The sequence below is a fragment of the Anser anser genome (assembly GCF_964211835.1).
Source record: "Anser anser genome assembly, chromosome: 3".
Taxonomy (NCBI): domain Eukaryota; kingdom Metazoa; phylum Chordata; class Aves; order Anseriformes; family Anatidae; genus Anser; species Anser anser.
The window spans coordinates 57,569,843-57,597,820 of NC_139722.1; the positions used below are offsets into that span (position 1 = coordinate 57,569,843).

The following is a 27,978-nucleotide window of genomic DNA, read 5'->3' on the forward strand; positions in this document are numbered from 1 at the left end:
TGTGCAGAGTGTGAGCTTCTACTACTTGCCTCACAGATCAGTGGTTTGAGCAAATAGGGAACTGCTGCAGAAGTAGGACCCATCCCTGCTGAGTTGGCTGCAGGTTGTGGAAAGCATTTAAGAAATATGTATACGGATGTGTGATAAAGACACAGCTTTTGTGAGACTGTCTTTTGAAATGCTTCACTGGAAAATGTTGGTTACATGTGGTCTGTCAAAATGACCCTTCTTAGAAGTCTCAAACTTGGGAACTGGATTTAATGTTTTAAAAAAAACAAACAAAAAAACCACCAAAAAGCAAACAAAAACGGTGTGTAGCCTGAAATGTCTTCCTACAGTTCTCAAACTGTTCTGTGTATTTATTTTTATATTGTAGCCTGAAAAAAAAAATATATTGTTAAAATATAAATGTAAGAGGTGGAAAGAACCACCTCTCAAATCCCTGCATATCCATTAAGTTTTTCCATACTTCCCTAAACTGCTGCTGGAGGTCATGTAACCTTCCCACATTTGTGGTGAATCCTTGGTTGTCTGTTTTCTGTCTGTATCTCTTACTGTGCATGTAGCTGATTTTTTAGCCTCAACAAGCTTAATATACTACTCCCTCCCTTAGGTACCTTGTAACTAAGAAGTGAATGTGCTAGAGAGAAGTATTAGCTTTTTGTTCCGTGTGGTATGCATCAGTGGTTCTTATACAAGTGGTAACTGAGGGTATTTTAGTGACCCTGACCCCCAGCCCAGAAAGTGAGCTTTGTTCTTGCTGAAAGTCAGTGGCAAAGATGATGAATTAGCAGAAAATGGTTTTAGGATTCCTGAAGCATCTTTCTCGCTTCAGCTTGTGTTTTAAGGCTTCTCCTAAAAAGAAAATATTCTTGTTGGTGGTAATTTGTCAGATTTATTGGCAGGCCATTAACATTTTTCTCAGAAGAGATAAAATGTCTGGAAAATGTTCCTGTGCAAGTAGTTTGTGGCTACGTTGGTCACGCTGCTGAATGAGCTGCTGGTGACACTTGGGACGCAAGGTGACGTGAGCTGTGCAAGAGCAGATGTCGGTTAGCGTGGGTGGCCACTGGTAGATAACCTTGGACAAAATGGAAATAAATAACAAGTTTATATCAAAACAAGCAGCTTTCTATAAAGCAGGAGCAGTTGACTGTGAAATTACTGTTAGCTGTTGTATTATTATACATTAAGATCTTAAGTTTTATTTTAAGTTTCATCTTGAAAACATGGTTCTGTTTTCTAAATGTAGATGTATGGTGGTTTAAAAACAAAACAACTTTTGGCTGTTTTTTGTTTCTTTTACTGGGGAAGAGGAACAGGGGAAACAACAGTAAAAACATTATCTTCCTTTTTTTTAAATTGTTCTTGAGAAGATAACCTAGAGGTGGTGATACGATGACTGAAGAGCATGCCCTAGAATAATACTAGATACTCATGCAAAGTCTGGCTTTTACATAGTCGTAAGGAATTTTGTTGTTCAATTCATTTTAAAAATCAAGCTAGCAAGTGCGTTTACTTGTTTGCAGAGGTTAGCTATGTCTTCATGTTGTGTTTTTTTTTTTTAATGCACAGTTTGAAAAAGAAAAGGCAAGCCAAACAAAATGCTGAGACTGTCTCTGCCAATTCACCTGGATCTCCTGTTTCCAAAACTCCTGCTGAGAAAGATGATGGAAGTAAAGTTATTTTGGATCAAATCAGTTCCTCTGAAGACAAGTGTAAATTTTCTAGGGAAAAAGAAACTGCTCCGGACAAAGAAAAGAAAAAGAAAAAATACAATCAACTGAAAGACATCAGGCGCACAGAACTTAAAAGATACTATAGTACTGGTGAGTTATGTTATCACTAGAGTACTTTTAAATGCACTTGCTTTGATAGCTTGTTAATGTATTTTTCTCCTATTTTATGGGCTTTCCTTGAAAAGTTAGTTGACTCTGGATATCTCTTCTGTAAAAGCAAACAAATTTATGTTCTACATATCCTCTATTTTTAACTTTACCCTTCCGGTTCTTAAAGAAAAAAAAAAAAAGCATTTCTTGTTTCTCAGTTCAAAAATACAGTGTTACAAGCAACAGTTATGTTCATTATTACAATTGTTTTTCTAGACTTTTTCTTCAGTATTTTATGAAATTGGAGTTCAGGTTTTTTCGTTGGGTTATTGTTTCTTAAATGATGCACACTATTATAAGACTGCAGTCTTAATTCATCCCAGTTTGTCCGTTGAAGTGTGAACAAGTAAGGAAATTAACTACGTGTTTTTAAACAAAATGTCAAAAGCTTCATGTGCTGGAATACTCATCATGTTCTCTCCCTTCCCTCCCACTGTATCGTCAGTACCTCAGTCAGTCATAAATACCTTTTTTTACATTTATCCTTGCAATTAATTCAGACAAAATTAAATTTGTGCATAAATATATGTGAGATGAACCATTTACAGATGTTTGCAGTTCTGGATTGTAATTTGTTAAATACTTGAAGTATTTCATAAATTGTATCTAAAATTACTTATCGAGAGAGAATTTGAAAGGATAGTTTATAGGAATGAACTCTTAGTTCTTTTTTTAAAGAAGGAAGGCAACAAAATACTGCAGATATCGTGAAAACAGACTTCTTTCCTGCTCACGCAGTGTGCGCAGACAGCTGATTCCTGAGGAGGATTCCTCTCGAGGAGGAGGAAATGAATCAGCAGTAGAAGTGCTGTTGCACATTGACTGGCACATGCAGACTAGGCTGCATCTAAATATTTTTTTTTATGAGGCAATATGGGCCTTCCCAAAAGTAAGGTAAATTGTGGAGTAATGTTTCCTAGCAAGCACAAGAGTTTGCAGTGATGCATTGATCAGACCATAGGTTTTGGCAGGTTTGAATCTAATAAGGTCAATAATGTGGAAACTAAAAGAAAAGTTGCTTCACTGTTGCCTTAAGAAGTTCTTACCGTGCTGTTCTTGAAAGAAAATAAGTAGAAGGAAAACTGAATAATTATTAAGGAATGAGTCTGTGCCCTGTTTCTGTTTTGTTAGTATGTTAGTTTTAAAAACAAAGCCTACAACACACACCCCAAAGCGTAAAGTCCTGTTGTATTGCTAACAAAGCGCTTGTCCTAAGGCATCAATTTATTGTTGGTTTGTACCTAAAGGAATTCAGGGCTGCGTGAGTTAGCTGGGGCTTGTTTCTCTAGTGTGTCAGGAGTTTTGTGAAAAGCTTTGCGACAATTGGTGCTTGCTGTAGGGAGATGGGGGATGGCGTGCCTCTATCACGGGTCCTTCTGGCTGACACGGGAGAATAGAAAGCTCTCCAGGTCTTCCTTGGCTAATGATCCAGCAGTCAGTACAAAGTCAGGTTTTACTAACGTTTGATAAGCATGCTGGTGTTTTGTGTGGACGGCTATCGTTGTGGGGGTGACTTGTCGCACTGCTAGCTGTCATGTAGATGTGCGATGTTCTGCAGTGCTTTCAGAAGTACGAGAACTTAATTCTGCCGTTGACCTGAGCACAGACCCTGCTGACAAAACCCATAGAGAAACCCCTTTGTTATATAAACTCACACTTTTGGTCATGAAAAATAAAGTTTTTTACCCAACTGGAGCATCAAAGTTGTAGGAGTGAAAGCTTAGAGAGAGGTGGAAAGTGGTTGATTGTGAAATAAATATAATAGCTCTGTGTTCCTTATGCAAGTCTCAAAATGCAGTAATTTCAGGTGAAACATTAGTTGCCGTGGTATTAGCCTGCCTGTGTTACACCTGCCTTCTTCCCCTGCAGCTGTACCTGTTAAAGCGGTTACTGTGCTCAGCCACTTGTCACCACAGCCCTCCTGAAAGCTGCCGCCTCTGCTGCCCTGCGGACTGAGTGGTTCCTGAGAGCTCTGCCAAAACCCAGAGCAGCCTGTAGGAGCTGGGCTCGTTTAGGAGTTAGCCTTCACCTTCATGTGCAAGACAGTTTTTGTCATGTCTCTGAGCTGAGCTCTGCAGAAGTGTAAATTCAGCAGGTCCCCAGTGGAAGACGTGTTAGCTGTATTGGTCAGAATACACTGCCAAATCTGTATCCACACCTCTAAAACACAGTCTTTTCCATATGAAACTGGCTGAGACCATCAATGCACATGTACCTGTCTTCTTTATTTAATGCTATGGGTACCTATACCTCATATTTTTCTTTCCACATAGTTTCTTGTGAGTTTTCCCTTCACTGATGTTTCTGAGATGCTCAGATTGAAGTGATCTCCCTCTCATTCCTATGGTTAACCATTTTTCTGGGTTTACTTGCCCAAAGTTTTTTTTTTTTGGTGTTGTTTTCCAATTATCCAGCTTTAACTTAGTGCTTAGAACTTTAAGGAAATATAATATGCCAATTACTAATATTTTTTCCTAAATTCTTTCTGCATTTTACCAAAATGACTAATTTTGCTAGTCTAAAGAATAACACATTAGATGCAGCAACAGTCTTGTAGTTTGTCTCATCTGCGTGTTGATATGATGATGCATGCATAATTTATTTTGTGGCTTAATGGAGGTCCTGTCATAAGCTGCTTTGAGCCCAGTGAGGTCGTGTCTCTCCATCTAAACAAATGAAGACCTCAGTCGTCTGAATAATTTCCTTTTCATATTTTGCAGGACCACAAATGCTTCTTTATTGTTGTTAGAAAACTGGGAAGGAACATTACATCTCACTATAATTTGTTCCTCACACACCATGTCCCTTCCTTAGAAACTTGTGAACGTGTTTGCCTTTATAAATTTGTAAATGCTGGTGGTGGCAACTTTACTTTTTCCACTTTGAATTTGTTTTCCCTTTAACTGATTTATGCAAGAGAGCTGTTAATATGTGAGAAGGATTCTGTTGATTAGATAAATCCCTCTCCAGTAGGGTGACTGCAGTGCAGCTTCTGAAGGCTGCAGAGAACTGGGGGTGATGGTGCTCCCTGCCACACTTTGTAGAATAGAGAGCGGTTAAAAGGCTTATTCTTTGAAGCAGGCGATGTGCAGCTATGGGGTGAGAAGCTCCTGGCCAAGCGCCGTGATGTGGTGTTGTCTGCAGCCGGTGGGTGGCACCGCAGAGCCGGGGAGAAAGAGTTCAGCATCCTGCAGGAAGGAGTCCTCCAGCATCCGTCTCCCCAGCCAGGATTGTTCTGCACAGCATGTCTTTTGGCACCGTGGTGGCACCGTTACAAATAACCTAATGGTACTGCAGTATCGATAATTTCTCCTGAGACACTGCTAAATGGCTGAACAGATCCCACCACCAGAAGGTTTCTCCTGTGTAACCTCATACTTTCCTTCTCTATTAGCACTTGTGTTCTTCAGTGGCTTTATATTAGTTCTGCAATGTATTTGTACCATTCAGTCTCCAAATCTCACACTGTAAGACGTTGCTTTGTAGATATAGCCCTTGTTTTCTTGCCTTAAAATGACAGAGGCACCAGTACTACTTCTCTTTCTTTTCTGAGGACCAATAGAAACAACTTTCTCCTTATTTTTTACCTTGTCTCTTAGCTTATGTAGCAATTGGCTTCTTAACTTCATCTTATGTTTTCTGCTATTATTGTTCCAGTATCTTCTTTCAGACTTCTAAGGAAGTATTTGTTCAGCACAGTGCAGTTTCTGCTTCGGCACCCTAACTGCTATACCAAGTGCCCAGGATGCTCTGCCCTTCTTGGGATAACCTAGGTGACCTGCTTCTGCAACTTGGCTGCTTAGTTCAGATACTTTCTGTGGGAAGCCTGTTTAGTTGGAAGATGTTGACTTCCCGAGCTTCAAGATACATGTGTAATATATATATGTATATATGTGTGTATGTATACATGTATATAAATTATTTTATCCTTTGTTTTGCTTTTTTTTTTGGTAAGTGTCACAGGCTCTAAAACATTCCCACAAATATGGGGCGTGAGTTGCAGGAACCCAGTGCTGGAGCTGTAACAGCCCGGAGGGACCAATTCACTGTCTCTAGGGCAGAGCCCACATCTCCGGGACAGACTGCACGGGTGGAATGCTGTGAGACTGGGAAACCAGCATTTCTGTCAGGAATTGCTAAAGCAGATGAAGGTGATGGTGCTTTGCCACTGAAGACTGTGAAAACAACAAATGTGACACTGAAAGCAGACAGTGTGACACTAGTGTAAATTAGGGTTGAGAGCAACCTTCTGAATTTCATTCATACATTTAGTCCAAAACAATATAATGTGTCTTGCTACCAGATGTGCTGCGTATTCCTAGATTCTTCTGATCTTGCTTGAAATCATAATCTATCAGCATACGTGAGGAATTAGTCACCATTAAAGAAAGCATCATAACGAAAAGTTTGGTTAATTGCCCCACGTCACATAGTTTTATCAGCAAAACAAAGTCTCGTTTTCTGGCTTATTATCCTGCCCTCTAATCATAAAGCCATCTTTTCTTTTCGTGCAGCCTCCTGTTCTCACTCAATGCACACCATTCAATTTCTGCAGCGAGTGGGAGGTCACGCTAATAGATCTTCATCTTCTTGTCTGTCTGATTTCTGTCCAGCGCAAGCAGGAGTCCTCAATACCGTGACAGGAGTCCTGAGAAGGCAAAGTGGTCTGTGCCCACGTAATCAGACAAGATAGCACACATTCAGCAGGGGGTGCCAAAGCAAGTCCCCAGAGTCCAGAGGTGGACAGTGGATTCCTTTATGGTTTGTTCTCCCTGGCATGATTTGGGCAGTGGTGGTATGGGAACAGCACGGCATGCATGCAGTTACAGAACCTCTGAACCTTCTGGGTAGCTGGCCAAGAGCAGCTGTCGGTCAATAAAACGGAGAGGACGTAGCAATTTTGAGCACTTGCAATGTGGTGAGATTTTTCCCTGCTTGGCACCAAATCAGCAGAGGCAGCTCCCCTCATACAGCTAAACTCACTGCCACTTCCAAAACTGAAGGTTGCTTGCAATGAAGTGACAATTATTGCAGAGTTTAAATTAATTAAAAGGTGGGACACTTACTGAACCCACTTTTCATGGTGATTTCTAATCAACAGGCCATTTATTAAACAGGCTCAAATAAAATTAAAGCAGCAGAGGAATAATTTATTTTTGTTTTTGTATAATTGCCTGGGTAGAATAACAAGGAGTTTGGGGTAATTTATGTGTGAACTGAATGCAGCTGGCAGTGGGCTGGATAGGAAGCTTCACACAGTTGATATATTATGTTACTTGTTGAAACCATTTAGAAAGAATGAGGTGGACAAATGACTGAAAGACAGCAGGTTTCCAAGCACTTGTTTGGGAACAGAGAACAAATGATCTCGAATCCCAGTGGATTGGCATTAAGACTAACAGGTTATGTTCGAGCTGAGTTGTTAATTGGTGTTTACAAGAAACTGTCACACGCAGAAGGAATGCCTTGTCTGCAGGCAGCAGAATTTGGCTGGAGGAGTAGGTACCTGAAATAATGCTGCTAGCGCTTAATTTCTAAAAAATCAAATGGAAACATCTAAGGTTTCTTGAGTTCTCCATGTATGGAATCCTCTTTTAATCTTCACCTTGATGGGTAAGTTCCTGTTTGTTGTAAAGCTGAGTAAAAGATATACAAGGGAAACTTGGTGTTATGAATGTAATCCTTAGGTATTGCCTGTCAACATGCTACAAGCTGCCTAAAAAGCTGTAGTTCAGGCAGCAGGTTGATCTGTTTGAAAGTCTACTGTTACATGGATGCAAAGCTTTACGAATATATAAAACCAAAGTGTAAAATTGGCTATTGATAGTAATGAAACTATTGTAAATTTTAAGTGATAAGTGAGGGAGTTGAAATAGGAAAAAGGACAGAACATGAAAAATGTGTCCAGTAGCATAAAAATAGAGATTTCTTAACTGTATTAAGAGGAAAATAGAAACTTGTGGCTCATTCTGTGATGCTAGTGGTTGAATTGTCAATAATTTTCTGGTCTGCATCTGGGAAGCAGGGAGGAAAAAAGGGAGTGCAAGGAAAATTGATGTATTTGTATCCTTTGGTGTGATTCTCTCCACTAAGGCAGTTAGAAATGACAGTAAAATGTAACTTAAAGGATGTATTATTTTTTTTTTAATTGGCAGGGCTCCACATAGGAGTCATAAGAGTCTATTGAAGAACCTTCTTGATCACTGATACTTTTTTTTTTTCCAGTAAGTGTTTAAAAAGGCTCGATGCAACATTTTGATATTCCTTCCTTTAATTTTCAGTCAGTCAGTCAAGGCCAATTGTGTTTATAAGAGTTACGTTGCTAATGTTACATACCAGTGTTTTGTGAGGTCCTTGAGCTTAAATTCTGGAACATCACAAGTTTCCAACTTGGATGATATCTCACTTTGGTAGGAAGACTGAACACGTGAAGGTATCTGTTGCTTGCTGTGTGTGTTTTAACACTTTAATAGATGGAAAAAAATGCAACTGTCAAATTTGTCCAAGGCTGTTTGAGTTGCAAACAAAGCAAGTTACCAGTGCTGAGTTGTGTGAATTGATTTGTAACTTGATAACAAGCAAATTGTGTTTTAAGAGTAGGTTTAGAACAAAGATTCCCAGAAACAGGGGTCTGAAAAATTACTTGGGGCACTTGATGTGCATATGTGAGTGTAAGCTTGCAGAGTCTCACTTGGAAGAAATGAATAGTAACAGTACTTGGAAGTTTTATGCACAGGAGTAACGGGAATTATGGTGTGACTGCTGTTGAACCACAACATCCAAGCTTGGTGTCCGTCCTTCTAGGATGAAGGAGTGCTAGAGGTGAAGGGTGCTCTTTCTAAAATACCTCTCCTCCATCATTTTCTTTCTAGGCTGAAGAATTTGGGCAATCCTTACATGTGAAATCCTTCGTGGCTTTGCTCATCCTCATCATCCTTCTCTGAAGCTCCATGACCAGGATGCTGGGGCAGGGGCTGTTTTGGCTCATAACTCAGATTTGCTGACTTGATTTACTGGGTACTGTTCAGCCCAGCTGGGGGAGGAAGCAAACATTTGGGGGAAAGGAGGGGTTATAAAATAATCCTTTGGTTATAACCCTCCTTGGGGAGGAGGGAAGCAGAGCCTTAACCCAAATTTCCTTTGTATGTAATTGAAATGTCGTAGCAAAGAGCTTTGGCAAGCCAAGCAGGCTAGGAGATGGAGAGAGATGTGCAGATCAGAAATCTGGCATGCCCTTCAAACAGTGGCGGTCATTACTGAGAAAATTCTGAATGGTTACGGTGAAATTTCCATCACTAGGGGGGAAATACCAGGATTTGGTACTTTCTAAAGATTACATTCTCCTACAGCGGTTACTCAAAGCAAGATTTAGCTCAGTGAAGTCTTGTGATGTGCTCTACAAAGGTCAGATCACAGTATGACTAGTGTTAATTCAACTAAACCTGGTCTCAGGGCTGAAGAAACCTGGCACGTTTCTAAGGGCTGCCTACTTACCCCGGGCCAGCGTTTTCAGGAGGAGTTAGCACTTGCATTCTGAAGTGCTTCTGCATTTAAAAGTAATTAACTTCACTGAAAATCGGCCCCTGGAGGATGGGAGGAAAGCTGTGCGGCAACTGGGCACGCAGCGTGCAGTGGTGCTGCGGCAGCTGGACATGTGCTGGAACGGGAAGCGTGCTGGGAGAACTAATGAACGGGGCTGCCGTATTTCTGGCAGGGATAATGCAGGGAGAGACACCCACACAGTTAGCGAGGCCTTTGCTGCTAGGGTGCACGAGGTAGTGGTGTGTGCACAGCCAGCGGGGTGCCTGTGGGGCAGCCGGAGCCCCAGGAGTGCTCCGGGTGCGTGCACCCTGTGCGGCTGCATGAGTGTCTGCTGGGCTGGGCGTCCTTTTTTGTCTTGTCCTGGGGGGAAGAACCGCACTTCCCCATTTTTTTTTTTCCATCAGTCCTGGAACAGCAGACATTCCTGGAGGTGTTTTCAGTCTTCGTATTCTGCACGGGTGTTTCTTGCTGCCGGGGAGCCCCCGATGTGTGGTGCCTGGTGAGTGAGCTCCTTCGGGCCGTGCTGTGCCAGCAGAGCTGTGCCAGCCTCCGCTTACCTTGCAGGGCCATTCTGGGGGGGTGCTCGACCACACTGCAACCACACGGCAGATCTTGTAGCCTTCAGACAGGTGCGAGGGGTCATGCTTGGCAACTCTACATAATGTAAGCCTGGTATCCTCAGGTCAGACTGCTGGTTTCTCCTCTTAAACAACTTCCCATCTTTTGCTTGAAACACACTGTAGGAAATTAACAGAAGTGCTCCAGAGGTAGAACTCCTTTGACCTGCCTTTAATAACAATGCAGAGTTGAGCCAGATCTTCTTTATTTTGTAATGCTCTTGGTCCCAGTTTTCCATGCTGATGCTTCCTCATGTCTCGTTGGTCACAGCATGTCTGTGATACGGCTCCTCAGGGTGCACTGGGGTTCAGTATTGTATAGAAAAGTGCAGCCCAGTTCACATGGCCCCTGAAGGTCTGTGGAATGAAGTGACAGTGGTCAGCAACACATCGGATGCTGAAATCATCCTTGTACACAAAAATAGGACTTGTGTCCTGCGTCTTTACAGTCTTTGTGATTTTCATCTATATTTCTACCCTGTGGCCTCATTATCACCAACCAGTAAGCCAGGCAGCCCAGTATGTGTTCTGAGGAGACTTTGTCCTTGCACGCTTAAATGGCACAGCCTTCACAGATGGGCTCCTGTGTTCAAGAAGCAAAATGAATGAATGAACACAACGTGTGTAATCTGAAGTCTTCTAAAATGCACATCTTTTTGGGGGGGGGGGGATGCCTCTGCGTATGTTCCCTCAGCCCAGATCTGCTAGCAGACTAATTCTCCTCACGTATTTTCTTTAGGCCCCTGATACAACAGTAAGTCAGGAATTTTATGCACGCTTTTGACAACAGCTTCATCATCGATTGCTTTAAACTGCTTGTGGAGCTGTGCCTAAATCCAATAATGCTCCAAAGTGACTAATCTTAGGTCTCTTTTCAGGGAGCAGCTGCGCAGTCATGTGCGTTAAGCCTTTGTCATTGCCAAGGTAAATACATTAAAGAAATTAAAGTCAATTTATGTGAAAGGGTTTGTTCTTAATCATTGCTTAGTCTGAAAAGTGTATTAGGTATTAAAAAAACCCACCTTATTGACTTGCAGTTTAAATTGTATGTTGGGATTATTTTTTTTAAAAGTAAGGTATGTACGTGGAGAGTGTTTCTTAATGAAAGTCTCTGCCTTTTCTTATTCCTAGCGTTTTGTTTCTTAACTTAACCTGAATGAACTCACCCAGCGGTGGCCAGACATGGCAGTATGAAATCTTTCCTTCCTGTACCAGGGTTTTCTTCAGTAACAGAAAACAGGATGTAGAATTTGCATAAGAATTGGGTTCCTAGCCATGTAGATACCAACTGTCTGTGGAGCTGCTCAGTCAAGTGAGAGAAAGTGAGAACGACCTTACCTGTTTGATCTAAGGATGTGCGTAGCTTTCTTCTTGCGTTCCCAGTAACGCAGTGTATGTTTCTCTGTAGTGTGTTCAGAGATTGACACACTTTGTCTGTACCGTGCAGTTTGCTCTGGTTTATGAGTTGATACCACAGAGCTCTGCAGGAAATGTGCATCCGTAGGTGACCAGCTTAGCCAGAAAAGCTTTTTAATGTTCCAGGAATAATGGGGAAAAAAGGTACCTAAGGGTGCCTGCTATCCAGGGTAATGCTCACCGGACACTTTGTTACTGCCTTTATTAAACTGAAAATTTAGAGTTTTTACCCTGATTTTAAAGAAAGTTAGAAAGTGCATGCAGAAAAAGTGTTTTAATCAGGGGAAAGTAGTCTGTTCTTTTTTTTTTTTAATATGATTGACCTGGCTAGTTTTTGGCGTACAGACTTCTCTTTTAAGCCTGGAGTTACTGTTGCAGTACAGTAAGACAGCTAATACCCTTCTGTCTGCTAAATTGTGCAAAGCACAAAATTAAATTTGTCCTGCAGCTCTGCCCAGCTGTATGAGTGCATCCAAGACAGCCTTTTTTCCTACACAAATAGGAGAGCAGGGTGTTTTAAAGGTAGTGTCAAACACAGGGATCTTGTGTTGAATGGTCTTGAACTAGGAGCTGGAAGAAGTGATGGCAGAGGATGTGACCAGGATGTAGTCTCGAGTCTGAGCATTCCTTTTACGTCGGTAAAGCTGAACTTTGGGTGGGGAGGAGGCTTCTGGATGCTGAGTCTGCGAACATCATGCAAGTCGATATTTCAGTGGAAGGTTGATTTAACGTTGTGTGTAGCATAATGCTGACGTTGCTAGTAGGGAACCTGACCATACTGTTGCCAAACAGTCCTGAGGATACAATAACCTGGTATTGGGGTTTCTGCCACATGCGTGCCCAGCATTGCCAGCAAGCCTGTAGCAGCCCATGCTGAAGTTTTTATTGCTGTATCTTTGCTTTGCTTGTTATTCACACCTCTTAGGCTGAAGATAACATGTGCCTGCACACCGTGTAGTTACTTCCCTGGTGGCTGTAGAGCTGCAGACAGTTGCTGTTTTATCTGCCCTTAGGTGGTGGACATCCACTGCTCACAGGCTGTCTTTTGTGTGGCTTTTATGTGGTTGATAAATGTTTGCTCTGAGCAGGGGATAAAGCGCTTAGCCGAAGATGTGGTGTTTGGCTGCTGCTTACAGTTAGTCTAAGGTAGCGCTGTTGATGTTAAGTTTGGTCGGTCTGGTGCATCGCTCAACGTCATGCTCACAAGTCCATCGTAGGTTGTTGGAGTTTGGTGAAACAGCAGAGAGGAGAGAGACAGTTCCTACTGGTAAATGGGAAGTAGGTCAGGAAGAGTCCCCAGGTTTTAGTAACACCACAGGGTAGTTATCCTGAGTGCATGGGAACAAGCTCCTGTCACAGAACTTATGACCACATCCTGCTGTTACAGACAGGTCAGTATTTCACTGTGACCATCCAGGGCCAGATTATGTTTGTGGTTACAAGTACTTCCACAGTAAATGTAGTTGCATCATGTATGCAAAATGGGGGCAGGCATGAACAAACATTTTCCTATCTCAAATTTTCTGTGGATTTCCTTTTGAATGGTCACACTTAAAAGATGATCTTTTTACACCTATCTTTATTTCACCACTGCTTCCTCTGTATGCAGGCATGCACAGCAGGACATCTGGCTGTGGAATGGGAGGCTAAAAGTAGCGTGCTTTCATGTATCCAGACAGCATCATTTTGAACTAAAGACAAGCTTCAGGAAAAAAAAATACAATAATATATATCAGATATAGGAGTGATAATGAAGAAAGAAAGCTATTAATTGTCATTTTCCAAAGGAAATAACAGGTAGGAACTGGCACTGTCATCCAATAGGAAAGCTGGGGAGGGACTCTTTATCAGGCAGTATAGTGATAATAAAAGGGGGAATGGCTTTAAACTGAAGGAGGGTAGGTATAGATTAGATATTAGGAAGAAATTCTTCCCACAGAGGGTGGTGAGGCCCTGGCACAGGCTGCCCAGAGAAGCTGTGGATGCCCCATCCTTGGAGGTGTTCAAGGCCAGGCTGGATGGGGCTTTGGGCAGCCTGCTCTGGTGGGAGGTGTCCCTGCCCATGGCAGGGGGTTGGAACTGGATGGGCTTTAAGGTCCCTTCCAACCCAAACCATTCTGTGGTTCTATGATCCAAGTGCTTCAGCTGTGATAGGGCTGGTGCATTTTCAAACACTCCTGTCTTCCCCATTCCCACGCCTTTGTTCTCTCCCCGCTCTTTCCCTCCGCCATCCTCAGTGGTGACACCACGCTTGTTTAAATGCCACCTTGCCCTGGAAGGATTAGACAGGTTGGGATGCAGTAAGAACTAATAGGTTGGTGTAGGATGAGCAGAAACTAACACTAGGAAACTATTTACATTTTTAAAGCATAATCCAAAAAATTAAGCTCCCCAAGAGAGGAACTGAAAACTTGTTTTATACAATTGTATGGATATCTCAAATTTGTACAGTGTTGCATTTTGAAATAGTGTTCCTCATACTAAAATCTCACGTAAGAATGTGACTCATGGTTTAGAGCACTCCATAAAATATAAGAAAAGGTAATAAGAGCGAGATTGATTCTGCCATCTTATGTTGATGGATTGACTCTGCATCATATATTAGCAGGATATTAGCAGCATATATTAACTTGTGTTAGCAGTTTGTTCATGGTATTCGAGGAGCTGCTCGTTCTTTGCTATAGTAACTGTCATTTAGTTCCGCAGAGAGAGGAATTCTCATTAATTCCTTATAGACACTGAATGGCGCAAACACAATTTTAAAACTAGCGAGGGCTTCTTTCCCTCATAAAATCTGTTACTCCTTACTGCTCTCCTGTCAGCCGTCTATTTGCTGCTAAAACTTACTGATTTTATGCAATCCAATTCTTTCTGGCTGTTCCTCAGTCTTTAAGAGTAATAAACAAGTTTCATAGGTGCAAATTGGTTTTCTTTTTAAAATTTCTTTTAAAAGTGGTTCAGGATAGATTTAGACAACCTCCATATGCCTGGTGACTATAGTTTACATAGGCAATGGTTTCATAAGTACAGATAAGTGATATGAACAGCCTGATGTTCAGCAACATGAATTAACACCTTGCTGTGGCTGAAAGGGGAGGCCCTCTGCTTCCTGTCCCTGCTCCATCTGATCATAAGGTGAGTCAATTCACGTCACCAACAAAAAAATATTGAGTTAGTTTTTTGTTTTAATCAGTTGAATTGGCTCTTTTTGGGATCAGTTGAGAGCCAGAGTCCAAGGTAAAAGCATACAAGGAGAGAACAGCTCTCCTCTAAGAAGCTATTGTTTTGTCTTATGAGCAAATTCTTCTGGAGAAGAATTGAGCCTCACTGCTAAATAAAGTGAGGCTGAAGGAATCTAGAGCAGAAGTCATATACTTCTCTGTGGTTAAGCTTTATATAAATCCTCTGAAACTTCAGTCCTGTGTAGCTTTGTATAATTGTACTGCGTTGCACACTTTTCTGCCTCATGTTTAAGTAAGCTATTGAAGTAATCATCTAGGCCGCTGTACCCTTGCTGAGATCAGTTTGGTAGCTGTGTGGATTTTGCTTCTGTTGCATTCCCTTAATGCAATTCGAATAGTTCTTGATGTCTCAGTCTTTCCTTTTCTTTATGGTATTTGTCTATAGGGGAGTGCATATTACAGTTCATCCTGTAAATACTTTTCTCTGTGTAAGCAGTGTTGACTTTGTCTTGGGCTCAGGGTGTTGTATAGTAACTTTTGAAGTTTACATGCTCTAAATGCCATATAATTTAAGAGCTGTTTATGGTGTGTTTTTTTCTGTTCTCCACAGTATTCACCTTTTTTGTAGGAAAAAAATTACTTCACCCAGTTTTGTTTTTTAATCCCTCTACCATTTTTATTTCTGCCCTTCATATGTTTAGCTGCAATATATTATTCACAGATTTTTATTTGTTCATCTCCTCAACATTTAAAAATACTAATTTGATTTATACCGTGAAGACTACCTCTGCAGAGAACTTCTTTGTCCTGTTACCAACCTGCAGTCTTGGACGAGTCATAGAGGCCTACAGATGTACAGCTGGGGTTGAATTTTAGGCATCTGAGAGGTCCCTTTTGCTTCTGACACTGCTCTTTGCCTGTGTGTGGTGTTGTGGCAAACATTTTCCAGTATGATAGTGTGAACTACCACTTCCAAGAAATAGGAAGAAAAAGTTCAAGATGCCCCAGTATAAAATCTTCATGAGGGATGCAGTTACTTCAGAGCCCCAAATTGCTCTTGGAAAACTTAATCGAGACAATTAGGCAAATCCTACCCAAAATGAAGCAGCGACTGGTATCTCAGCATCAGTTACATCTCCAAGAGCAAAGCTGCATATGGCTTAATAGCACAGTTCACAACTGTTAGTTTTTGGCTCAGCCTCAGTATGTATTTCAGCCTTGTATAAGGAGGTACTCATTTACGTCTGCAAGAACTTGGCTAATGGAAGTGTTCCACTTGTGGCATTCGCCCTTGGTTTAAAAAAATGGTATGAACTGTTACCCAAAATGTGATGGGCAGAAATGAGATTTTTCTCTTACCTGTCTTCCTTGCCAATCTTCAAACACTAATCACTCTCTCCTTTGGAGAGATGCTCAGGATAATTACATTTCTTTACATCACATTCCCACAAAACCATCCCACAAAACAGTTGTTCAGAAGCAGCCACAGCTTGGCCTCAAACCGGGAAGGGAATGCAAGCTATGCTTTGATCCCCAGGCAGATGAAGTTATGGTTTGCTAGTGCACCCAGCCTCCCTCAGAGAGACTTAGGACACAGAAGGTCTGTAGTACACTAGGACAGTGTTACCTGGCACAACAAAAAAAGCACGTGTAACCAGTTTACTTGGGGGCAAAGAGACTGCTAGGATCCTTGCATCTGGAAGGCTGGGAAAACACTGCTCTCCAGCTGATATATATCTTAGCTCATTCTTAACGTGTACTTAGCAAGAAAGCTGCTTGTCAGACCTGAAAAGTGGGTTTGTAGTCCCAAAGACTCCTCTCATTTTTCATTTTACATTAATTGCTCTGTCAGAAACCCATTACCTTTCACAACAGCCTTCTTTTGCCTATTTTTGACCATTATGGCTACAACAAGAACCCCCCCTCCCTTTTCTCATGTTCTCTCCCTTCTTCCCTGTGACTCCAAATATTCCCATTGCAAACGGGCTGCTTTGCACCTGGAAGAAGGTGGGAGAGCACTCCCTGGTAGTCACCCATCTGCCTTGCTCTTGGAGAAGTTTCACAGGAGCTGCGGGCAGAAGCTGCCCTGCCCACCAGCATCTGCCACGACCTATTTCTCAGTAGTGGTCTCTACCTGCAGAAGTTTTTTTTGTCTGATACGACATTATCTGATCTGAACCCTTCCTGTATCTTCAGCCCGCACCCAGCACACCAGCAGCCCTCCACCACCCCTGCCTTTGGTGGACATCCTCTGCACGTCCTTGCTGCTCGTGCCACTGCACATCCTCTCCTTTAAGCTTTCCTTCTGACTATAATGTTCAATATAAAGACTCTTCTAGTCAGCCCTCTGACATGTTTTTCAGGCTCAGGACATTTCAGCTACTGCCCTGCTGTTTTCTAGGTGAGGTTTAAAGCTGAAGCACCGGACTGCTGGCTGCATCTCGATGTTTCTTTATGGCAATGTGCTAAATAATTCTCTTGGCAGTTGCACTACATGAACTGCATCCCTCTGAAATAGTCTTTTTGTTTTTTTCCCTCTACCTAAAATTCAGTGACCTTTTTAACTAGATCTTTGCTCCTCCTCTCACTTTTCTAACAGATGCTAGTAAAGGAAACTTTGAGTGCTGCGGTGCACATCTTGCCATCTTAACCATCAGAGCCGCTTAGTTGCTGGGCGCTTGGCATGCTGGGGGAGCCTTTTGTGCCCCTCACACTTTCTTTGTAGGGTTTGTGTCTCCTGCTGTGTCCCCATCCATCCTGCCTGATGTGCATGTGCCAGCAAAAGAGCAACAATGACGCTGCCCTGCGCCGTATCTCCTTTTGCTTTGCATTTTAGCACAGTGTGTTTGCATTGTAATAACCTGTTGAAAATGTAACATACAGCATTGCTTTGTGCCTCTGCAGATTAAACCAGAGCACCTAAAGACTCAGTTTGTGAAGGAAGGAGTCGATGACTGGATAGAAGAGGAGTTTAAGTTCCTTGAAAATATTTTCAGTTTTCCATGTAGAAGCTGCAGTATATGAATATTGCATGAGTCTCATGTCCAAATTCTTGTTTAAATGGGCCTTAAAATACCACCTCCATTTATTGCAGAAGGAGTTAATACCTTTGTTATATCAGCTCTTGGAAGTGTTGTGACTTTGTTTTGGGGCCATGTATTTCCAGGTGATCTCTTCATTCCTTTAAAAGACATGCCTGGAAAGCAGCTAGTGCACAACCACGATCAATTGTTAATGAAAGCAGAGAAAAATCGTTCAGGCTGTAGATATTTCAGAATTGATGTGGCAGGATTTGTTATTGGTCTGGGAGTTACTATTCCCCTATGGCAGAAGTTTCACTAACTGATAAGCACACATGAGCTCATGGAGGGTGACAGCTGACTTGTTGTTTCAGTGATTTCAGAAGAAAAGGAAGCTAAATGATGAAATGATTCAGTCGAGGAAAAATAGAAGTAAAGGTAAGGGCTTGGCAGGAGGGTGTTGGAGAAGTGGGAAGCAGAACTGAAGAACAGACACCAAAGATGGTGTGTGGGGGGTCATCGGTGTGTCGTCTTTTAAATTCTCCTCACGTAGCATGGTCGCAGTCCACTACCCAAATCCGAGCTGAGAATGTTTCCATCTACCTTGCTGCCTTTGCCTGCCACAAGCCAGAAAAAGTGCTTGTAGAGGCAAAATTAAATCATCTTCTACTCAACTGCTCTGTGTATACAGCATTTCTGAAAGTTATTAAAACGTCAGTCTAGAAAGCAGAGATGGAAAAAATTGTTCAGATAAACTGATTCATCTTTTTCCTTCTTCCTCGCTCAGCTCGAGGAGGGCTTTCGTATTCTCGAAGTCTATCTATAATGACTTAAGTGATACTTATTGTGCTACATCTCTGTCAAGATAGCTGGTATTGGGCCTCGTTCACTGATAAGGGAGCTACCCTCAGGAAGCCTTGTCTGCGTAATTTCTTATCAGCACTCTGATTAGGTTGCTCCAAGTGATAACTGTCCTCCTCTGAATGCATTGCCTTTTAGATTCTTGTGAGCTACCTTCAGATTTTCACTCCTTGATTCTGGTCTTGGTTAGGCCGTAACTAATACAGTTTTATTTCTTCTAGCAAATCTGTCTTAGAGATGTCAGTCTGGAGTGTCCCGAAACAGCAGCAAAGTACTCAGTGATGTGGAAGAAATACGACTAGTATCTTACAGTTAGTTCTAAGGAAACCCTCATTGTGTTATTGTATCAATTAATAGCTCCTTTGCATCTTGAAAACAGCATGTGGTTTTCCTTGCTCTATCTCAAAAAGACCATATTAGAAAAAGAAGTAGTAAAGAGAAGTGCAGCCTGTGTGATGAGAGAAATAGGAAAGAGCTTGAAATGAGCTAGTATTAGTCGACCTGAAAAAAGATATGACTGAGGGAAGATGTAGAGAAATCTGTGACGACACACATGGTATGCAGAAGGTGAATAAGGATTATTTAGTTGTTTATCCTCAAGATGATATTAAATAGGATGCTCGGTGAACTTAACCAAGTTTTAAACTTTAAGTAGAAGAATGGAGGCACTGATTTATGTAGTGCATAATGTTTTTGTGGGGTTTGCTGTCATAGGACTAGTGTGGGGGTCTTGGGAGTGCAAAGGGACTGGGCCACTGTCTAGTGGCTTCTGCTGTCTTCTACCTGGGGAAATCCATTACATCTAGGCACTCTGGGGGCTGATCAGGGAGAAGACTGTTCTGTTTGCATGCTGCCTAAGTGTTTGTTAAGACACAGATTAATGAGTAAAATGGACTTTTGGTCTAACTATGCTATTGCCTCTGTTCTGTTAGGCTACTGAGTTTATTTACCTGGTGTGGGAAGCGATCAGTCCTTCAACCCCTTGTTTACTTCTGCATTCCTGACAGCATTACTGGTCATCAGCTGAACTGTCAGGCCAGTTCAGCTCTCATTGCTGGTACTAAAAAGCCTCATGCTGATTTCAGCCGGTAGCAGGTTAGTCTGTAACGGTGGTAGTGACGGTATCGTCTTGCACTGGCACGTCATACACCAGTGTGAGCAGCCCAGGATTCTGTTGATGCTGCTTGACCTATTCTATCTATTTGTACAGCTATTTACATAGTTGCAGAGGTGTAATTCTCCTATCATGTGTCAAGGTCTTCTGGATGGTAAACTGACCTCTTTGTCTTACCCCTTCAAGAGTTGCTTTCTGAATTATTGCTTTTTTGCAATGTTTCCCACAGAATTGCAAAATTAAGTATGAACAGTCTGCTAGGAAAACGAACTAGGTATAAATATATCAAGGGCAGAAAATTTCCATTTTAAACCTGTCAGTTTTAATAGTCCTGTATTTTCTTGCTTGTTCTCACTCAGCATTCCTTTTCCCATTGCTCATTAGTTTTACTATTTTTACACAGTTCCTATTTTACAAGTTTCCTGAAATGGCAGAGAGGTACAGTCCACCCACTCCACCCTTTTCCTTCAAGTGCAGTGTGATTCCATTTGCATTAACACGCAGTCAGCGCTCACATTTGTACGATGCCGCGTTCAGTGTACGTGCAGTGCAGGAAAACTTGGGAGGCAGAACTGAGTCACTTCACCACTAAGCAAACTTCCAAGTTCAAAAAGTAGCCAGTGGCTTTTATTTTAATGCCTGTGAAGAGGTGCATCTCTTCCATCCAGTTCTGGCTGAAAGAAATGTGGTTACTGAGGATCAGCCTGACTAGCTTCTATCGTGCCTTCGTGTGCTGTGGATGCCTGTGGGACTATTGCCTTCAGATAATGTCAGAAAACATTTGGCTTCCTGAAGATGAAATGGGAGAGGATAAGAGCACTGGGAAAATATTGTATTGTTCTGCTTTCTTTGCCAGTCGTGTTCCCCCCTACCACCCTGTTATATTGTTATATAGATTCATTGCAGAGTATAGATTGTCACCTTGGCCCAGTTATGTGTATAATAAGTGGAGTGAGCAGTACCTGTCAGATTTAATGGATTCATTGGAATGATTTCTTCTGAAGGGCTGATATTTATTTATCGCTTCAAAGCTTTAGATGCAAAATCAAAACCACAGACTATTGAAGACTTTTCATTGTTGACAATTATATGATGTGTTTTGGAATCGGCAAAGTCTGTCAAGTGGTTAGGGCTAGTGTAAGAACGATATCTGGAATCCTTGTTGTAGGACATTTTTAAAATAAAAATATAAAATCTGAACAAGAAGTTTCAGATTTTGGTTTTGAAAGGCAGGTGGATACGCAGACTGATGGCTTCTTTTAGCCTGTGCAGGTAGAGTCTGTAGGGAGTATCGTGAGAGACCAGCAGCTGCAGGCATCCTGCCTTCAGGCGTTCGAGGTACATGAGGGATCTTTTCAGGAGAGGGGAAGGGTGGAAAGGAGCAGCTTTACTACTACTTTTGAGACAAAGCATGTCTCTCGGTAGCATGAACCTCGGCATGAAGCTGTAGAGTAGAAAGTTAAGTGTGTTGGCATAGTGTTTTGTGGTCCCCTTGTGCCACAGAGAGGTTGCTGACACAGTCAGTTCTCCGTCACCTCTCTCACCATCCAAAGACAAAGTCTTGGAACTAAAACTGGTTAGCTAATAGTATGTAGCACAAGCTCCACAGGGAAACTGCTGCTACTGTGTATTGTTGTTCTTCTCATTCACATACAAATTTAACTTCATATTCAACAGGTATAAATTCTCCCTCCCTTCCTACATCTATCTGGACTGCTTTATTTTTCCCCCTATGGTCTTACTGATGCATGTCCTGTTATTATGTCATAATTGTTCTTAATAAATGTGTGCTATTTCAAGCTAAGAAAGACTTCATGTATTTGAAAATTTGTCTACTTTTCCAGCTATACCAAATAACTTAACAGAAGATCTAGTTTACCTGTAAACCTTTCCTTGCCTGTACTGATAGGTCACAGGCAGCTTATATAGTTTGCCTTCACGTTTGTGTTATGTAATTTTAATTATCCTGAAGTAATTGAAGTGGTGTCTCCTGAGTAACAGAAAAGGGTGTGATCTAACTTACTGTTAGTTGGGGGAATTTCTTCAAACAAGATTGTGCCATATTGGCAGCTGTAATTAATGGCTATGGGAAATATCCACTGTTTGCCACTTCTGTCCATCATTGGCACTGTTTCTGATGGCTTAGTACTGTGCACTGCTAACTGCTGTCACTACCCTCTTTCTTCCATCCATCACCATTGACTTTGATCTGAGTAAGACTGGCAGCGATGAAAAATGCAAATGGACAGAAAAAGGCAGCGAGAGTGCTAATTCTGAAAGTTTCGCTGTGGGTCTCCAGTCTCGGAGATGAAATTGCTGAGATAACTGAGGGATGTTCTGCTCCAAAATGCTCTCTGCCCACGTGTGTCAGCTGGGCATGCCATGAGGTGCTCGTGTTGGCCTCTGGTGGCTGACGGAGAGGGTCCCGGTGCGTGTGGATTCAGTCCTCGGGAAGCGCTGGGTCAGTCCCCGGCATTAGTGTCACTGTGGAAACCAGCGGGCAGAAGGGCCAGGAGTGACACACTTGTGGGCCCCTCCTTTCTTTTTGTGTACATTACAGTCGGTATACGAGTCCTCACCCTCCTTTTTACTATCTGCCTCTCGCTCTGTGGAAATAGCAAAGGTTGCGGCGCAGCCTGAACGCGAGCCAGGCGCCTCGCCGCTCCCCGGCCTCCCTTCCCTGGCAGCCCCCCCGGGGGGCAGCGTCTCCTCGGCCCCACCGCCGGGTGTGCTGGGCCCGGCCCTGCCTTCTCGCCTCTCCCACCCGTGCTCGGGCCCTGGGGCACAGGGCAGCCATGCACGGCCTCTCCGCATCCCGGCCCCGCTCCTGGAGCTGGGGCTGCCCGCCGCCCTCGCCCCCACCACCAGCAGGTAGGCGGGTGTGGGCCTGGGTGTGGGGAGAGCCTGTGGGGCTGGGGGCGGCCGCAGGCAGCGGGATGGGTGGGCAGCGGGCGGCTTCCCTCGTCCCCGGCTTTGCTGCCCCTCTGGCTTCCCTCATCCTTGGCTTTGCTGCCCCTCTGCCGGGGTAAGGGTGAAGAGGAGCTGCCCTGCTGGTGCTGCGTGGGCCTCTCTGGTGCTTGGGCAGGTGCAGCCCATTTGTCATGCTGGTGGAAAATGTCTTCTGAACGAGCTTTGTGCTTATGCTGTTTTGTACTGCTGTGTGCACACTTGTTGTGCAGGACTGTTGGTGTACTTCAAGCTTCAGAGTCTAAAATAGCATTTAAGTATGAAGTACTAGTGATGAAATGGTGTTGAACCAGTATTTGCCATGGTCATAACAATGCAGTACCAGTGCATATATTCGGAGGCTGGTTTCTATCTCAGCCTTGATAGCAGCTTGTCACACAAAGTGCTTATATCCAGCAGCTGAGCTGTGTAGTAATCATGGAGAAAAGCATGGGAGCGGCTCCATATTGATACGGTATCATGTACATTATTCTTCCAGCGTTCCTGAGGGATTACTAAACCTGCTGTACTTGAAGTGGTGCCTGCCTTGCAATGCCTAGTAGTTAATAGCTATTTCGGTGTCTTGTTCCCATTGGTAGCTTCAGTTTACGCTTCTTTTGAGTCTATTCGGAAACACGTTGATAATGAAACATGTTGATAACAAATGATACACAAAAGCCAATGACAGTCTCTGCTTTTTCCTCTTTAGATGACAATCAAAACAAAACCAATGAAAAGAAAGAAAAGAAGATGGTTTCTCAGAAACCCCTTGGTACAGTGGAGTATACTGTAAGTATTACTGTGTGGTTTGTTCACTTCTGCTTTTTAAAAGTGGAGTTGTTGAGGTTGACAGTGAGCCAGTGACACAAAACAGAAAGCAGGGAATGAATGCTAACTGATAATGTTTGCGTGTATGTCAGGAGGATTTGTTCCAATTACTGTTGTGTGGGGAGAGCCGGGCTCACATCCAGAGCTGCTGTTCAGCCCAGGTGCTCTGCCTCTCCCTCACAGCTGCCAGTCCTGTTTTTTACTTCTGCAATATGACCCTTTAATAGAATAATCAGTTTTGTTATTCTGAAAAATACTTCCACAGTTTTTCTCAGGGATTGCAAGCCTCTGCTTGGTCTTGAGATGACTGTGTGACCTTTCTCTAATCTGGAGCACTAAGAAAACATACTGCTGCCACTACAGCTCAGAGGACTGGCTCTGTACAGAAGGTCCCTGTGTGTCATCCAGGGTCCCTGAACAGAAGTTGCGCCCAACCCTCCCACACCCAATGTGACTGTAGAAGGCCAGTATTCTAGCTGGGAACAGAACAAGTGTCTGACTTAATGGGACTGCTGAAGGGATAATGAACTTTCCAGTGTGTGTCCCTTTTCCCCACTTGCCATACCACATATGAATAAGGTGCTGCTGCTTTAAAGTTTGTGACAAAATGAGAGGGATATCTGTAACACATCTACCATTTTATCTACTGAATAGTGTGAGAGAATATTTTTTTTCTTTGTATTGACATTGGCTTATCGCATAAGCTGTTAAACAGGGGGTGTGTTGGATCATCAAATCTATTCCCTGCAAACAGTCTGCTAGATGGTTATAGTTCAGCTGTTATGCTGTATGTGATCACCACAATATTTTAAGCTTCGAATCTTTCTTCAGGCTGGAAATCAGGACACCATAAACAGCATAGCATTAAAATTTAACATCACCCCAAACAAGCTTGTGGAACTCAATAAGCTTTTCACGCAGACAATTGTTCCAGGCCAGGTAAATCTTTTGTATTCTATTCCTGAAACCTGATTATTTGCTATGTATTTAGAGGCTTTTTACTGCTTTCACATATCTTTTGGGTACGTGGATGCAAGGATAATGGATGGTAATTTAAAACCCCTCAAAGGTCAATTTAAGAGATCATTACATGGAGGTGCGTGGGGGGCAGTTTTGTAATTGCCGTGTCTGACTTCTGTTATTTATTTGCTGTCAATAAAGCTTGAGCTCTGAAGCTCAAGAGGGGAATGGAGCTGATGTAAGAGAGTAAAATTCTTGGAAAACCTACGTGAATTTTATCTATAATATATTAAAGAATTAGAGAGTTAGATACAGTAATTGAAATGGCTCTTTGCCATTATTTTGGAGATGAGTCAGTTTTGGAGAATGTTTTTGGGAGAGTCACATAATGGAGATGGAAATATGAAGGCTGACACCTGGTTCATGAAGGGCAGATCTCTATTCCTGCTTTACAGACATGAAGAGACTGAAGTGTCCTGCTTTGCACGTAGGAAAACGGAGGCACAGAGATAGCCTTACCAAGCAGACAAAAGCTGGGATAAGCTAAATTGCTTTACATTTCTCAGCATGTTTATTTTAAAACTAAACTTCAGGTTTTTTTTAGTTTTAGAAATATCTTCCTTTGCTCTGACACTTGCAACAAATGAATGTGTTTTTATTTGGGGTGGAGGACAAAAGCCGTACTGCAATTCTCAAACTGTGAGAGAATGTAGAAATTCAAAGGATTACATTTTTACATACACTTGTGCTAGTGTAAAGCTTTTTACCCCTTTTAAATGCAGTGCATGTTGCTAAAATGCTGGGTCATATAAAGGATATGTTCTTAAATTTGGAGGTACAAGTATGTTTTCTGAAACAGGCAACCTAGAGTGAAGTGTTATGTATTTCTAGCACTAAAAATCCCAAATCTTCCACAATAGCCCAAAGAGAAGGTCAGAGTTTGCCATTATAAGTTAATTGCTAATAGTAATTTCACAGTTACTAGTTTTTGTAGCTGTGGTAGTTGCAAGAGAAATTGGTATTGCAACTTCGGGGTGGATGGGAGGATGTCTCTTTGTGTGGAAAATATGTTATTTTCTTGCCTGTTCTGCAAAACAAAACGTAGGACTAGATCCTATAATTAGACCTGCACATACCCCACCATCACCATTAATGAAGAAGGATTCTAGAATAAGTAGTAGTTAAGGACTGCATTGTAATCATAAGCAATCAATATTGGTTTGTCTTCCTAGTAGAAAGTAGTATTTGTAGCAAATAACTTTTAAAAAACTTTTTCCTAATGTTTTTACGTGTTTTTCTATTTAGATTCTCTTTGTGCCAGAAACAAGTGCTGCCAGGCTGTCTTCTTTCAGTCCTGGTGCTCCTGTTTCTCCTTCATCATCGGATGCTGAATACGATAAACTCCCTGTAAGTCAAACATTGTTTCACTGATCTTGTGCTCACAAAACAATTTCTGATGCTGAAGCTGAGATTCAGGCCTGTGTAAATAGCTCGGTTTTGAAGTTACAATTCAGGCCTCATGTATAGTGTTGTTAATGTTGAGTAACATTACTTTTAATTTGCTGTACTACAAATTTTGCCACCACTTAAAATAATCCAAATTAAGGGTTCTGTCTGAGCAGAGAAACCCCATAAAAGATCAGTTGGACCCAGAGTATATCAGAGCAATTGGAAATAGTGTAGTGTATGGTTTCTAAAGAATAGAAAGTTAGAACTGAAGAAGTATTTACTGTTTCACCCTGGAGATTTCTATGCTTTTGTGCAGTCTTTCTCTGCTGCTCTGCAGCCTTGATCCGGTGTGGGGATTCCGTATGGGAATATTAGTTTGTCTGAGCAGCCAGTATTTTTCTAGCAAGTGTACTATGGTTGTACTCAGGACTGCTGGATTTAATCTTTGTGAAGCACAATGGCATAGTTCAACTTTCATTTTACTCAGAAGGGTGGTTGTAGGTAGCATTTTCAGGGAGTTTAGCTGTCCGTCTGCTGGTATCAAAGCAATTAGATGTTTCAAATCCATAACCAATTAAGAGAGAAAATGTAGGGAAGCCTGGAGTGAATTATTGGATTTAACCTTAGTCCTACCCCTCTGGGCCACCTGCATGGGAATCAACACCAGTGCCAGCGAGGCTGCACTGTGTGTGGATGGGGCGGCAGGACTGGCCCTCTCTTAATGAGACTACCTCACTGAAATACTGTGAACTGTATTCAGAGCTTGACGTTTCTGGATTTCTTGCCTGTTATTTGTAGGGAGGGATTTTTTGTAATGTTACAAGATGTTTCTTCCTTAGAGCATACTGCATTAAATGTACATACGTACCTACACATTCATGACCATCATTTTTCTTCCTTAACCAACTACCTTCTTTTTTGCTTAAACTTGCTTTTTTAGTTGCCCAAAATCTAGAAGTAGATTGTTCTGGTCCTGTTGCTTTGCACTGAGCTTTTTCTTTTTTAAGGATGCTGATTTGGCAAGAAAGGCCTTCAAACCAGTTGAGAGGGTCCTGTCTTCCACCTCAGAAGAGGATGAGCCTGTGGTTGTCAAATTTTTAAAAATGAATTGTCGTTACTTCACAGATGGTAAGGTAGGTAGAACTTGGGCTTTTTCGGCATTGTCTAAGATTCTTTAAACGCGAAATCTGTGCAGATAGTGTGAGAAATGAGCACTGTGGGAGCCAGACATACTCCATGTTTGTAAAGAACATAAATGTTGTGGCTTTATCTGTCACTGCTATGTTTATTGCTGCCACAGTGATATGCAGTATGATTTTGTTCTTTAGTATTTTTTTAATATTATAATAACTGCTTTATGGAGGAACAGCTCTTCTAACCACCTTCATTCCCTTACCATGACTTAACCAGAAATATCTGCTTCAGAGTTTGTTTGACACAGAAAACTGCACTTCAGAGTTCAGACAATTCAGGATTAGTTGTCCAGTTACATCAAGTTGTGCAACAGCTTTATAAGATGAACACATGCCTATCTATTTCATTTATGACTTTAAGCTAAAATTTAACTCATTTAACTCTCCAGATTGTTTCCAAATATGTTCGTATTAGTTCTGCATTTGGTAATGAATGTCACACAAACTCTAATAAAAAGATAAATACTGCATGAGGAGACCTTTTCTTTCTTTTCCCTAGAAGCATTCTTGTGACATACATGTTCCCATTAGGAATGCAAACCTAAATTTTACAGCAGCAGTTTTAGAAGTGAAGGCACAACGCTTATGCAGTATCCTGACCCTATTCTCTTCTCAAGGTTGCAATACTTTGTTCTTGAACTGTCTGCTTTCATATATCTGCTCTTTAACACATCTCTTGTTGACTCTGTTCTTAGATGTCTGCATGTTTGGGCTTTTAAGTTCTCTGGAATTTATAATACTGGTCATACTAACCACTGTGGTTTAAAGATATTTTTTCCACCTTAATCCTGTGAATTCCGTAAGATGGATGTGTTTAGAGTTTTTTGGTTTATTTTTCCATGGAGTGGATGAGGACGGCATTGAACTGCTTTGCAATTTCCATAGACTCTTATTCTGTAGGAAGTAATGGAGGGCTACTTGATGTCTGCATGTAGATTAGGGCAATACTATTGCTTTGTTA

General features: G+C 42.0%; 1 protein-coding gene across 9 annotated transcripts in view; it reads left to right on the forward strand.

Moving 5' to 3' along the window:
• Positions 1 to 27,978, forward strand: part of NCOA7 (nuclear receptor coactivator 7) — a 94,441-nt gene that overhangs the window by 40,707 nt on the left and 25,756 nt on the right. For all 9 annotated transcript variants that reach the window (XM_083829001.1, XM_083829000.1, XM_083828999.1 and 6 more), the window contains 5 exons: positions 1,576 to 1,829; positions 23,297 to 23,376; positions 24,247 to 24,354; positions 25,681 to 25,782; positions 26,832 to 26,957. In XM_083829001.1, coding sequence (XP_083685127.1) covers positions 1,576 to 1,829; positions 23,297 to 23,376; positions 24,247 to 24,354; positions 25,681 to 25,782; positions 26,832 to 26,957 — 670 coding nt within the window. Of the gene's footprint in view, positions 1 to 1,575; positions 1,830 to 23,296; positions 23,377 to 24,246; positions 24,355 to 25,680; positions 25,783 to 26,831; positions 26,958 to 27,978 lie in introns of those variants that run through there.